At 44.7% G+C, this 12199-nt stretch overlaps 1 protein-coding gene across 1 annotated transcript in view; it reads right to left on the bottom strand.

The window, feature by feature from the left end:
• Positions 1-1000: 1000 nt before the first annotated feature.
• KCND1 (potassium voltage-gated channel subfamily D member 1) overlaps positions 1001-12199 on the bottom strand; it is a 70396-nt gene continuing 59197 nt past the window's right edge. The window contains exon 6 of the mRNA XM_089484419.1: positions 1001-7147. Coding sequence (XP_089340545.1) covers positions 6928-7147 — 220 coding nt within the window. The 3' untranslated portion in view covers positions 1001-6927. The remainder of the gene's footprint in view (positions 7148-12199) is intronic.

Genomic DNA, 12199 nt, shown 5'->3' with positions numbered 1-12199 from the left:
TGGTGGCTGAAGGGAGGGCTTGTCTTCTTCCAGGCAAGGCAGTTGGACCTCACCTGTCCCTCTCTCTCCCTTTAAGATGGTGGCTGAAGGGAGGGCTTGTCTTTTTCCAGGCAAGGCAGTTGGTGCTCGCCTGCCCCTCTCTCTCCCTTCAAGATGGTGGCTGAAGGGAGGGCTTGTCTTCTTCCAGGCAAGGCAGTTGGACCTCGCCTGTCCCTCTCTCTCCCTTCAAGATGGTGGCTGAAGGGAGGGCTCGTCTTCTTCTAGGCATGGCAGTTGGAGCTCGCCTGTCCCTCTCTCTCCCTTCCAGATGGTGGCTGAAGGGAGGGCTTGTCTTCTTCCAGGCATGGCAGTTGGAGCTCGCCTGTCCCTCTCTCTCCCTTTAAGATGGTGGCTGAAGGGAGGGCTTGTCTTTTTCCAGGCAAGGCAGTTGGTGCTCGCCTGCCCCTCTCTCTCCCTTCAAGATGGTGGCTGAAGGGAGGGCTGGTCTTCTTCCAGGCAAGGCAGTTGGAGCTCACCTGTCCCTCTCTCTCCCTTCAAGATGGTGGCTGAAGGGAGGGCTGGTCTTCTTCGAAGAAGGCAGTTGGAGCTCACCTGCCTCTCTCTCCCCTTCCAGATGGTGGCTGAAGGGAGGGCTGGTCCTCTTCGAGGAAGGCAGTTGGAGCTCACCCACTGTTTGGGCCCTATCTCCCACTCCCAATTTTTTGCTGATTGTTTGTGTGTGTGTGTGTAAGCATGCATGTGCGCACTAGTTTCCCATTCCTGGCCTCATTAATATGAATCCACCCATACCATGATTTATTTAACAGGAATTGGGGTGTACTTGCCCCCCTCTTTTCTGGGAAACAATCCATGCCATTCTCATAATACAACAGGGTATTTTTTAACAACAACATTGAAATAGGAGGCCCACAAGTTCCCATGAGTGTTACCCACTCCTCAAAAACTTCCCAAGAAACTAGAATGAAGAACATAACGCATGGCTTTTGTTTGAGCTCTCATTCCATTTGTTTTAATTGGCACAGAACTACAGCAGCGTCCACCTCCTTTGAGCAGCTTCTCTCTCACACACACACTCACGCTTTCTCTCCCACTGGATATTATACATAAAGTTACATCACTATTCCTCCAAGGCCAGCACCCCTCCCAAACACCCTTGGCATCCGTTGCCTCTCTCTTGGTCTGCTTGCACACATTTTTTGCAGACATCTCCCCTCCGTTTGGGTCAATTTTATTATATTTGTACACAAACAACAGGAACCTGAGTTGAAGTGACTTGACTAAAGTCGCGCATAGAACATTGGCATGAGGAACCTATGCCACTCCTTCCCCAGACCTCACGCTTTTCTTTTAACATTGTTCAGCCAAAGCTCCAGTTTGGTCATAGTAAGGGTTGGGCTCAATATAATGTATATACTTAGCAGAACTGAGTGGCAATGTTTTTTTTTTCCTGGAATGTAGCACTTCAGACTGCACATGGCTTTGTTTTGTGTATATAAATGCTCCTTAAAAAAACTTCCTACATGCAAAAAATTAATCTGTCAGAGAAAGAGGTTCAGCCTAGTCTGTTCCCTGACATGCAACATTTCTACATGCAGGGAGGTGTTTGCCCACCACATATACACATGCACCACTATCACCAGAAGGCCTGCGGCACAAAGTGATACAGAAAATAACATGATCCTGGTGCATTGTTGCCAGGTATGCAACAACTCTGTAACACACCCAGAGTTGCCCAGTTTGACAGTCAGCATTATATCTCCTTGCCCACTGCAGAGTGCTCTGAAACAAACAGTGGGCACAGGGTGTAGTATGCTAGGCTGCATCTACACTGAAGATGCCATGGCTCAATGCTATGGAATTCTGAGATTTGTAGTTTCACAAGCTATTTGACTTCTGTCAGAGTGCTCTGGTGCTACAAAAAAACTACAGATCCCATGAACCCATAACATTGAGCCATTACAGTTAAAATGGTGTCAAACTGCATTAAGTCTGCAGTGTGGCAGCAGCCTTAGTCTTGCAGGGAGCCCCAAATATTAGCCATATGTTTGTTGGTCAGATCTGGCTTAAGGAAGGGAAATCTCTTACAACTATCCTGAGTCATCACCTGAAGGGCTTTCCAACTTGCCATATAGCACGTCTGTACTCACTTATGTGAATCAGCCTTTTGAGCCTCTTGTAGACTGGACATAAAGGGATGGCACTTGCCTAGGTGTCATTTAATGACTAGAACTTGATTAACAAAGCTAGATCTAGGCAAGAGCAAGGGATAAAGTGGAATTAAAGGGAGGGAGGCTGGTGAGTTTTTAAGTTACTTCATTATGGAGCCCAGGGAATAATGTCCTCCTCATGGCAAAAATAAGGATATTCTCTCACTGTCCTCTATCCTGTACCAAAATGATTTAGCATCTGACGCTAAAATATTTGCCCTCTCCTACAAACTCATACCAGCCACACCCCACTGAAAGATTCCTATGCAACTCTGCTGAAATGAAGAAAGGATAAGCATGAACATCAAGGAGAGTCTTATTAGATCAGATCAGGGGTCTAGTTCAAGAGTGGGGACGCTTTAGCTTTCCAGATGTATTGGACTTCAGCTCCCAGAAGCCTCACACAGCACTGCCACTGGCAAGAGACTATAGCAGTTGCAGTTGACATTTGATGTGCCTATAGTTCCTTGGGAGAACCAGTGGGGTGAAGTGGTTTGAGTATTGGACCAGGGTTTGACTCCCTGCTCAGCCATGGAAACCCACTGAGTGACTCTAAGTAAGTTACTCTCTCTCAGGCTTAGAGGATGGCAAAGACAGCCCCCCTTGAACAAATCTTGCCAGGACAACCCTGTGATACGTTCATCTTTGGGTTGCTAGGAGTTGGCTCTTTAGGTATGGTCAGAACCCACCACCTCAGACAGCTTGACTCTTCAACATCTTTTTGGATAATGCACAGCAAGGCCGGGCCAGTTATTAGATATGATGAAACAATTACTCCAGGTGGGAGCAAGTGCCATGTGCTAGGAAGCAGGCAGAATTGTGCGTGCCAATGCCATGTGACCTGCCCTGTACGCTCTTTGCCACTGCCCTTGAAATGGTGGGGAATGCTCTCCTTTTGCCAGGGTTAAAGATTCAGCTGGCAATCCCACCTCGCTTGGGATGGGGAAGGAACCATCTTCTCCTTCACCCCATTAGGCAGACTGGGCTGGATACATAAGGAGGAACAAACCAGAGAGGAATAGCAAAAGCCAGGGAACATGAGAACTTCCTAAACTCAGGATTGGGGAGAGGTAGATGCAGCTCTTCAGATGTTGCAGGCTTGCAGTTCCCATCAGCACTAGCTAGGCATTGCCGCAGTTGAAGAATGCTGGGAGTTGCAGTTCAATTACATCAGGAGAGCCATACTGTCCCCATCCCCATTGTTTGCAGAGAGGCACCAGGCAGTCACAACTATGCCATATCTCCTAGCAATGGCTATAGTTTAAATCATGCACTTCAGAGGGCCATGGATCCATGACCAAGCCTGGGATTACCACCTTTTCCATTAACTGAAAGTTGGCTGACCAGAATAGATGATACATAATGTGCAAAAATCAACCAGTCCCAGATGTTCCCCAAAACAGGCCTCCCAGTGATGGTGGTGGCACTCTACCTACCAAAGTGGGATCTCTACCTACCAAAGGTGATGGATCCTTTCTCTGACCAAGACCAATCTGCTGCATCTATTGAGTAGTCTGGATGCCCAGTTTATTCCACTGAGCAGTTTAGGTGTAAATGGGAAGGAAGAGAACCCTCTCACCTTACAGAAGTCAATTTTTATCTCGCTTTCCCAAACATGGAAGGAGGGCAGCATTTGCCCTTTGCATATTTTGAAATCTGGGGATATTGCTATTAGTTTCAGGAACCTGGGAAAATCCAGTTAATCTTTCAGGAGTTTTGGGATGTGTGGCTTTAGGATGTTATGTTAGCTGTAAACAGAGATGCATTCAGAAATAATTATATTCTCCCAACTTGTTTTTTTTTCAGTTGAATCTTGCATAGGGAGAATAAGTAATCTATGCATTGATCCTTCAGGAACAGTTTCATATTTGACTACTGAAGAATGTGTCAAAGGGTGAGTGCTACTACCTTTAGGGATACATTCAATATTGTTCCAGAAATAAAACAGCTCAAGGGAATGCATCCTTAGCTCTCTGCTTAAAAAGTGGAATTTGCTTGGGGTTGGTATTGGTTTCCCAGTTCTGTAACTGGAAGCCCGACAAATTAACAAAGGTTTAAATTTTGACAAAAATTCACTTGAAAACACACTCTACACAGCTGAGTGAGTTTTGCTTTTGGCTAAATGTCCATAGTACTAATCCGATGGGGCGCTAGGATAGCATGGGATTTCCCCCACTTTCTGCAGTACAGAAATTCACAATGGAATGTTTTCTTCCACTAAAAGGAATGTTCTTTTAGCTTGGCTGGTTTCCTCTCTACCCTGTGCAGCTTCTGCAGCAGTCCTTTAAAACCACCTACTCAGCCTTCTTAGGAGATATTGTCACCTCCTCCAGCTTTACTGATGCACCCTCTATGGTTTTGTTCAAAAGGCATCAGACTTCAATACTGTAATCAGCACAAAAGGGTGATGAAGCCATTTATGAGCATTTCTTTAACTACCCAGCAGGTGGAGCTATTGCTTCACTTTAATTGCTGCAATTAAATCAAAGCTCTGATCAATGGAAAAAGGGATGATAGCCAATATGCTTAACTGTGGAGCTGATCAAGGATAGTAGTCTTCAGTACCTACTTAGATTCCACTTACCACTCCTTTGCTAGACTCTCAAACATAGGAATTTGGGTCCCCAGGCATCATATTATATGCTTATCACAAAATGTGCTATTATTTTTTCCAAATAAGGATATGAACTCTCTGCCAGCTCTCCTTTCTAACCTGCTAGACTAGAATTTAGCAACCTTGTGTTAAACGAAGCCAGGATGTTTTGGATCAGAACTTTCATCAGCCCCAGCCCACAGGCCAATGGTCAAGTCATTACGGGGACTGTAGTTCAAGCACACCTGGTTGTGTTCCCTTCCACTGGACCCAAGTCAGAGATAGAGAACCTGTGACTATTAAGGTATTGTTGAACTATAATCCCCATTATGCCTGATGGCCATGGGCTGATGGTGGTTGGAAGTCCAAACACAGCCTTGGGAAGGGCACAGTTTTCCTATCCTTGATGCAAGCAATGACTTATTTCAACAGTAACTCTCAGCTGCCCCTGTTCTTTTAAAAAAAATAATTAAGAAATAAGCCATGCTTAAATCAGGATACTTTGCAAAAGAAGAGAAGACCAAGAGGGAGAGCAGAGCAAAACCAAAATGCCATTCCTGTGGAGAGAGGCACCTTCTCCAGGATGCTGAGAGCCGGCCAGTTTGAGGCATGCTATGGCACAAGTGACTCGCCTGATACCTAGAACGGTACCTGCTGTCATTGCACCAAAGTTCTTCTCCCGCTTTCTGCCATATTCACCTTCCGTCTCCAGTGACAATGAAAGGTTAGTTCTCAAGAAGACAGTCTCTCTCTCACTCACTCGCTCACTATTTATAGTAACTGGGGTGGTAGGAAGAGAGGTGTCTGGAGGAGGAGGAGGATGGTGGCGGCAGAAGCCATGTCCTTGCTCCACAGGTTTGGTATCAGTTCTTCACAGCGTTATCTTTAGTCTGGGGTGGGGTGGCTGAGAACGGGGGTGCCAGCTACACATGCTTGAAATGCTCTGTAGCTGTGGACTCGGGATTCCCCGCTCTCGGAGGAGGTATCGTACACATGCACAGTCTAGATGCTATGTGGTGGAAGGGGGAGGTGTATGTGTCTCTCTCTCTCTGTGTGGTCAGGGTGGGGAAGGCGTGATGCACGAGATTCCTATGAGGTGTTGCGTTTTGGTGTAATAGACTGGGGTTTGTTGTTGTTGTTTGTTTTAAAGTGCAGATTCCTAGAGACAGAGCAGGTACTAGAAGGAGGAGGAAAAGGAAGGCCAAGAGAGGAGAGAAAGAGGCGTATAGGGCACCATTTGCCCCAAGTAATGTCTTTGTCTCAGCCAGGAGAGGCAGAAGATGGGGAGGAAAATGGTTGGAAGCTTAGTGGATTCATTTTGTTTGTTTTTCTCCCCTCTTTTCGCCATAGGCTACCTTGTCCTCAGCTGGAATAAGCTCCAGAGTTCCCAATTCTAATCTCACAGCACTACTTCCCGGATAGTGCTGAGGGGCATTATCAAAGAGAGCCTCCATCTAGAGAGCCCTCTTTTCCTTATTAAAAGTAGACTATGGCACAAGACCATCTCTCCTGGCCATGTTCACGCCAGAGTCTTGCACTCCCACTATTGCAGTCCCTTCTGTTCTCTTCCAAAGCCAAGGGCCTCACTTCCTGTCCCTGCCACTCTTCAGATCCCTAACCCTGGCTCCGTTCCAGAGTGAGAAGGCAACAAAACCCACACAGGAATCTCAGCTCACCCTAAGCCCTTGCCCTGTTTCCCAGTGCAGGAGACAATTGGTGGAATGAAATTGCCTTTAGTGTTCTGTCTTCCTCCACTGTTTGGGGTATGCTCCTTCAGTGGGGCACCAGTTTTTCCCTGCCTCCGTTTCTCTGCCCCTGTGGTTGCATAGCATCTGGCACCCTTCTCCCCTCTCATATATGGCTTTGATTGTAGGGGTGAGGGTGGGGGAGCCAGGCAGGCATTGGAAGCTTTGGAGCGCCAGCTCCTCTTGGTGGTGGCCACCGACGCTGCCTCGAAAAAAGAAAAGAAAACTGTGTGACACCCCAATGGATCTCCCTCAGGCTGCAGCTGGAGGGCAGGGTGGGAGGCCTGTGCAGAGAGAACTCCAGATCAGGACCCCAAGGGTCAGCGGTGACTTTGGGGAGAGGAAGGACGGAGGAAGCAGCCCGCCCCATCCCAGTCTCCTCTTACAAGGAGGAGATCTTGACAGTCTCATGGAGGATGTATGGGGTGGAGAGGCTGGAATTGCGCAGGGGTCCACCGGAGCCTCCTCCAGGCGAAGGAGGGCGGCTCTCATCAGGCGTGTTGGCAGGAGGGGTGGGGATGCAGATGATGGCTGCGGTGAAGTCCGGGGTGTCACAGTTCAGCTTCAAGTTGTCATGAGTCTTGGCATTCAGGTTGGAGCGGCTGCAAAGGGGGAAGACATGGGGAGACAAGAGAAGCGAAAAAAGTGGGTTGGACATCTAGCCTTTGTTTCCCATTCCCCAGACTCCTTGGTCCTGACTGCCATTTTGTCAGGCCATGGAGATAAACCTGGGACACCTGAGACAGATGTAAAAGGGTGTTCTGGATCATATACAAAGTGTGTCACTCTTGCATCAGGGACGGACCTCCAGCTATTCTCCACACTGGTAAATTACAAGGGCCATATAAGTTAGAGCAGGACAGGGAAGAATATTGCAGTGGGGTTTGGTTACAGAGTATTACAGCTGGGGTTTGGTTCGAGGACACACACCCCGTGGATACCAAAATTTGTGGATGTTCAAGTCCCATTAAATACAATGGATAATAAAATGATGTTCCTTATACAAAATGGCAACATCAAGGTTTGCTTTTCAGAATTCATATCCAATAATATCCAAATATCGGGAGAATAGTGCGAAGGCATGTTCATTTCCTCCCACTAATGGGAGGAATCTATCCTTATTAATTTTTTTCTGCACACAATTATAAAATAGTTCATGATTTATATCTTTCAGTCAGGAAAAATATGGTTTCCCAAGGGAAGGATTGAAACTCAAAGCCTTTTTAAATATTGAAATTAATTTAAAAGGCTCTGACTTTCAACCCTCTGAGGAAATCACATGCTTTGAACTACATACCCTCAGTAATTCTTTCTGTGTGAGGAATAGCAGAGGGACCCTCTGAGGCTACTCTCATGCCCATTCTTCATCCTCTGTCCCATCTTTTTGACACATTGCTCATCACCAATCATTTAGCAGTGCATTTACAAGCACATATTTATTGGTAAATACGTCATATGCTTTACACTATATTTTATAGACATAGCGGAGAAGTTCTAGTACAAATTTGTTTTATAGACCATTATGGTTCAAACTTGTTCCACAAGCCATTTTTCTCACGCCAAGAGAAATGATATGTTTAGAGAAGGAGTCTGGAGTCCCCCACTCCAGATTCAGCTCCTTGATAATTTCCAGTATGAAGACAGTGGCACAGTGGAGCCAGGGGTTCAGAAGCTGGAAGCACTGGGATTTGGACAGGCCTATGGCTGCTGTCACATTGCAGCATTAATGCAGACACCATTTTAACTGAATGCTATGGAATCCTTTGCATCTGGAGTTTGTTGAGCCATCAGAGCTCTCCAAGAGAGAAGGCTAAATGTCTCACAAAACTACAAACCCTATCATTCTATAGCACTGAGCCATGGCAGTTAAAGCAATATCAAACTGCATTAATTCGACAGTGCAGATGCAGGCTATGACATAACCTGTCATTCCCTGCAGCTCTTGGATTCCCTCATCCCCTTTGAGTTTAGCTGAAGTCCCAATTGCAATGAGAGGGGAAATAGATGTTCCAAGCAACAACATGGGGCAGTCTTCCCCTAATCTTCCTTCTTTGGAGGTCTTTAAACAGAGGCTGGATGGCCATCTGTTGGGTATGCTTTGATTGAGAGTTCCTGCATGGCAGAATGAGGTTGGACTGCATGGCCCTTGTGGTCTCTTCCAATTCTATGATTCAATTCAAACTTCAATTTGGGATGCTTGGATCTGCTGATGGAACGGAGTTCTGAATGTGAACATGTTTCGTTGTCTCTTGAGGGAGTAGTCATGCTGCAGAAATAAAGGAGTTTTACTTCTGATGACTTTATCTTCAGAAATCCTCAGATTTATAGTTTGGTGAGTTTATTCAGTGTGCTTTGCCAGAGAGCTCTGACACCTAATCAAGCTACAAATTCAGGATTCTGAAGAATAGTCAGGGCAGTTAAAGTGGTGTCAAACTGCTTTAATTCTGCAGTCTGGCCACACCCCAAGTGTCATTTCCTTCCAGCCTGTGCAGAGAGAGGTGCAGGTTGTCATGCCTCTTTTTGCACTGAAAGTGCTTCTGTGGTCTGCAAGACCAAAGATAACAAGGACCTCCCTCCAAGTAGGGTGTGATAGGCACCAGAGCTTTCTTGACAGACCAGGCTAAATACCTCAGCAAACTACAAATCCTAGGATTCCACAAGATAGCATCATGACAGTTAAAATAGTGTCAAACTGCTTTATACCTGCAAGGTGGAAACCAGGTCACTCTCTGCAATGCTATAGATTTGGGGAATGACATGAAATTTAACGGGGCAGGGCACAATTCTTATTTGGGGGAGAATTCAGTTGTCCCTCCACATTTGTGGTTTTGACTTTTGCAGATTTGATTAATATGGCCTCTCTATGAATCTTTAGGATCTCCAGCGTGATCACAGAATTGTGCTGGGGGACCTAGAGATTCCGAGAGAGAGACAGAGAGAGAAAGAGAGAGAGAGAGCACTTCTCTAGGCATTTGTAGGTCCTCCAGGGCAATTCTGTGGTCAGCATCCAGCAGATGTTGACCACAGGATTGTGCTGGACAACCTACAGATTCATAGAGTGGTATTGTCTCAGGTAAAAAAAAAAAGGAGGGTTTCTCCAGAAGGGTTTCTCTGGAGAATCACACTTTATATGATCACTGCTGCAAGGACATTACTAGCGAAAAATTGGAAAACAGAATATATTCCAAGAACAGAGGACTGGTTGCAAAAAGTAATAGAGTACAAGGATATGGACATTCTGACTGCATTAATTAAGAATGAAGAAAAGGAAAAAAGAGAAAAAGAATGGGCTCCAGTACTTAAATACTGGATTGAATACATGGAATAATTTATGGGTCGCAAAAACAGTATATGTAAATTTGATGTATTGGATTATATATAATTATGGGAAGATTGTGTTTAATAATTACGCATGGTAATTCGAAAAACTATAAATGTTATGTATTAGGAGAATAATATGTAATACACATGGGTTATTAATATAAATAATCATGTTAAAACCAATAAATAATAATAATAAAAAAAGGAATTATTTTTTAAATGTGCTTTCCCCCACTTTCACAGGGGTCCTGTGCCCCTAACCGCAGCAAATGTGGAAGGTCCACTGTACCCTCATTTTGCCCCCCAATATAGCTATAGCCCTGCTGGTGATGAGTGTCTTTGAGCAGATCCACAGAGATTAGAGATGGGCAAAGGTCCTGTTTTTGCCCACACATCAAAATTGCCCATCTCTCTGTCGCTGATTGACTGTTATGATTGTTTTAATGGTATTTCTTTATGGTATTGTTTTAAGAGGGAGGGAATAATGGGATGTATTTTATAATGCATGATGAAAGTGCTTCTTGGACACAAAATACAGTTTGTATTTCTTGAGCTCCAGTATTTTTTCTTTTTAAAATAATAAAAATAAATGTAACTGGGATAGGAGTCAGCAAACTTGGTTTGGTTCACTGCCTAGATATGCCACTAGTGTGCTCTGCCACTAAAGAATCAAAGGACTGACCTGAAAAGGGTAAGGCTCGTTGCCTATCCAGCTCTCCTTTTCATACTACGAAGTCAGTGCATAGTTGCTACAATAAAAGTTTGACTCTGGATTTAATGTGTGACATTAAATTTCTTCTCCCAGAAGAGGGCAGCAGATTCCATGCTTCCCCTTTTAAAAAAAGTGTCCCAGAGGAGTGATTGATGCAAGGAAACAGCTTAATTCAATAATACTAGAATACTAAAATTGGCATATTTTCATACTTTATATATGAAGTTTCAGTTTATTGCACCCCTGGTTCCCTTGTCTCTTTCCGTCTCTTGCACAGCTCCTTTCACCTCTAGATCCTCAACCTATTTTCCTATCTTTCTTTTTTCAGCTTTTCCACTTCATCTGCCTGTTGTCCATCTTTCTCTGAGGCCCCATTCATTCATCCAGCTTGTTTTCTATGCTATTTTCCAGATCTGTTCTCATCAAGCCCTTCAACACCTCTGTCCAGCTCAGCGCCTGGCTCTTGTGTCCACAGACACTGTGTGCAGCTTTGTTCCCCAACTGCTGTATTCTACGTTTCTTCTTCGCAGAACCTGTGCTTGTTTCTTAACTAGGATTAAACCTCCAGTAGTAGGAAAAACACCTAGGGGCCTCAGAGCAACTTTGGGAGCATCTACACTGTAGAAATAATGCAGTTTGACACCACTTTAATGGCCATGGCTCTATGCTACAGAATCTTGGGGTTTTTGAGGCATGAGCACTCTTTGGCAGAGAAAGCTAAAGACTGTGGAAAACTACAAATCCCAGGATTTCAAAGGATGGATCTACAGTGCGTAAAGTGGTGTCAAACTGCACCAATTTCTTCAGTGTAAATGCACCCTTAGGTTCCAACTACACTGCAGAAATAATCCAGTTTGACACCGCTTTAACTGTCATGGCTGCATGCCATGGAATTCTGGAAATTGTACTTCTGTGAGACATTTAGCCTTCTCTGACAGAGAGCTCTGGTGCCACATCAAACTACAAATCCCAGGATTCCATAGCATTGAGCCATGTTGGTTAAAGTGGTGTCAAACTGGATTGTTTCCACAGTGCAGATGTACCCTTGGTCAACACAGTATGGAGGTTTCCAACAATTTATCTGCAGACAATTATTTAATTCTCTTGACGTGGTAAATTTTGTTGCCTCTACAGATTTTGGGAGTCATGAAATAATGGCAAATTCTGAAGTTATTGATATTGTTATTCTTCTAATTCTATTGCTAAGAATGCAGTTGTGGCCGTGTTCTGGAAGAGTTTATTCCTAACATTTTGCCTGCATCAGTTGCAGGCAAAATGTCTGGAATAAACTCTTCCAGAACACGGCTACATAGCCCAAAAACCCACAAGAACCTATAAATCTGAATGCTGCCAGTCTGTGGTGCAGAATATATTGTTCTCTGCAATGTTGCCTCAATGCTCATAAAAGAGTGCAAGGCAGAAGCACAAGCCAGAGACAGAAACATGTAATCATTGTTGCCAATTTCTGGGGAATTGCCTGGAATCTGGGGAAATTAATTAATTTCTTTCTGGGGATTTTGACTGAATATTCCGGTAAATATTAGGGAATTCCGGGGATTTTGGTAAAACATTCCGGGGAATATCATTGAGGCTTGTTGGCAACACTGCATGTAATGGTCCT

This window comes from Sceloporus occidentalis, unplaced genomic scaffold (genome assembly GCF_023333645.1).
Source record: "Sceloporus occidentalis isolate IW3139 unplaced genomic scaffold, rSceOcc1.0.p SCAF_1, whole genome shotgun sequence".
In the NCBI taxonomy this organism is placed as follows: Eukaryota; Metazoa; Chordata; class Lepidosauria; order Squamata; family Phrynosomatidae; genus Sceloporus; species Sceloporus occidentalis.
This window is presented reverse-complemented; position numbering and strand designations above follow the sequence as displayed.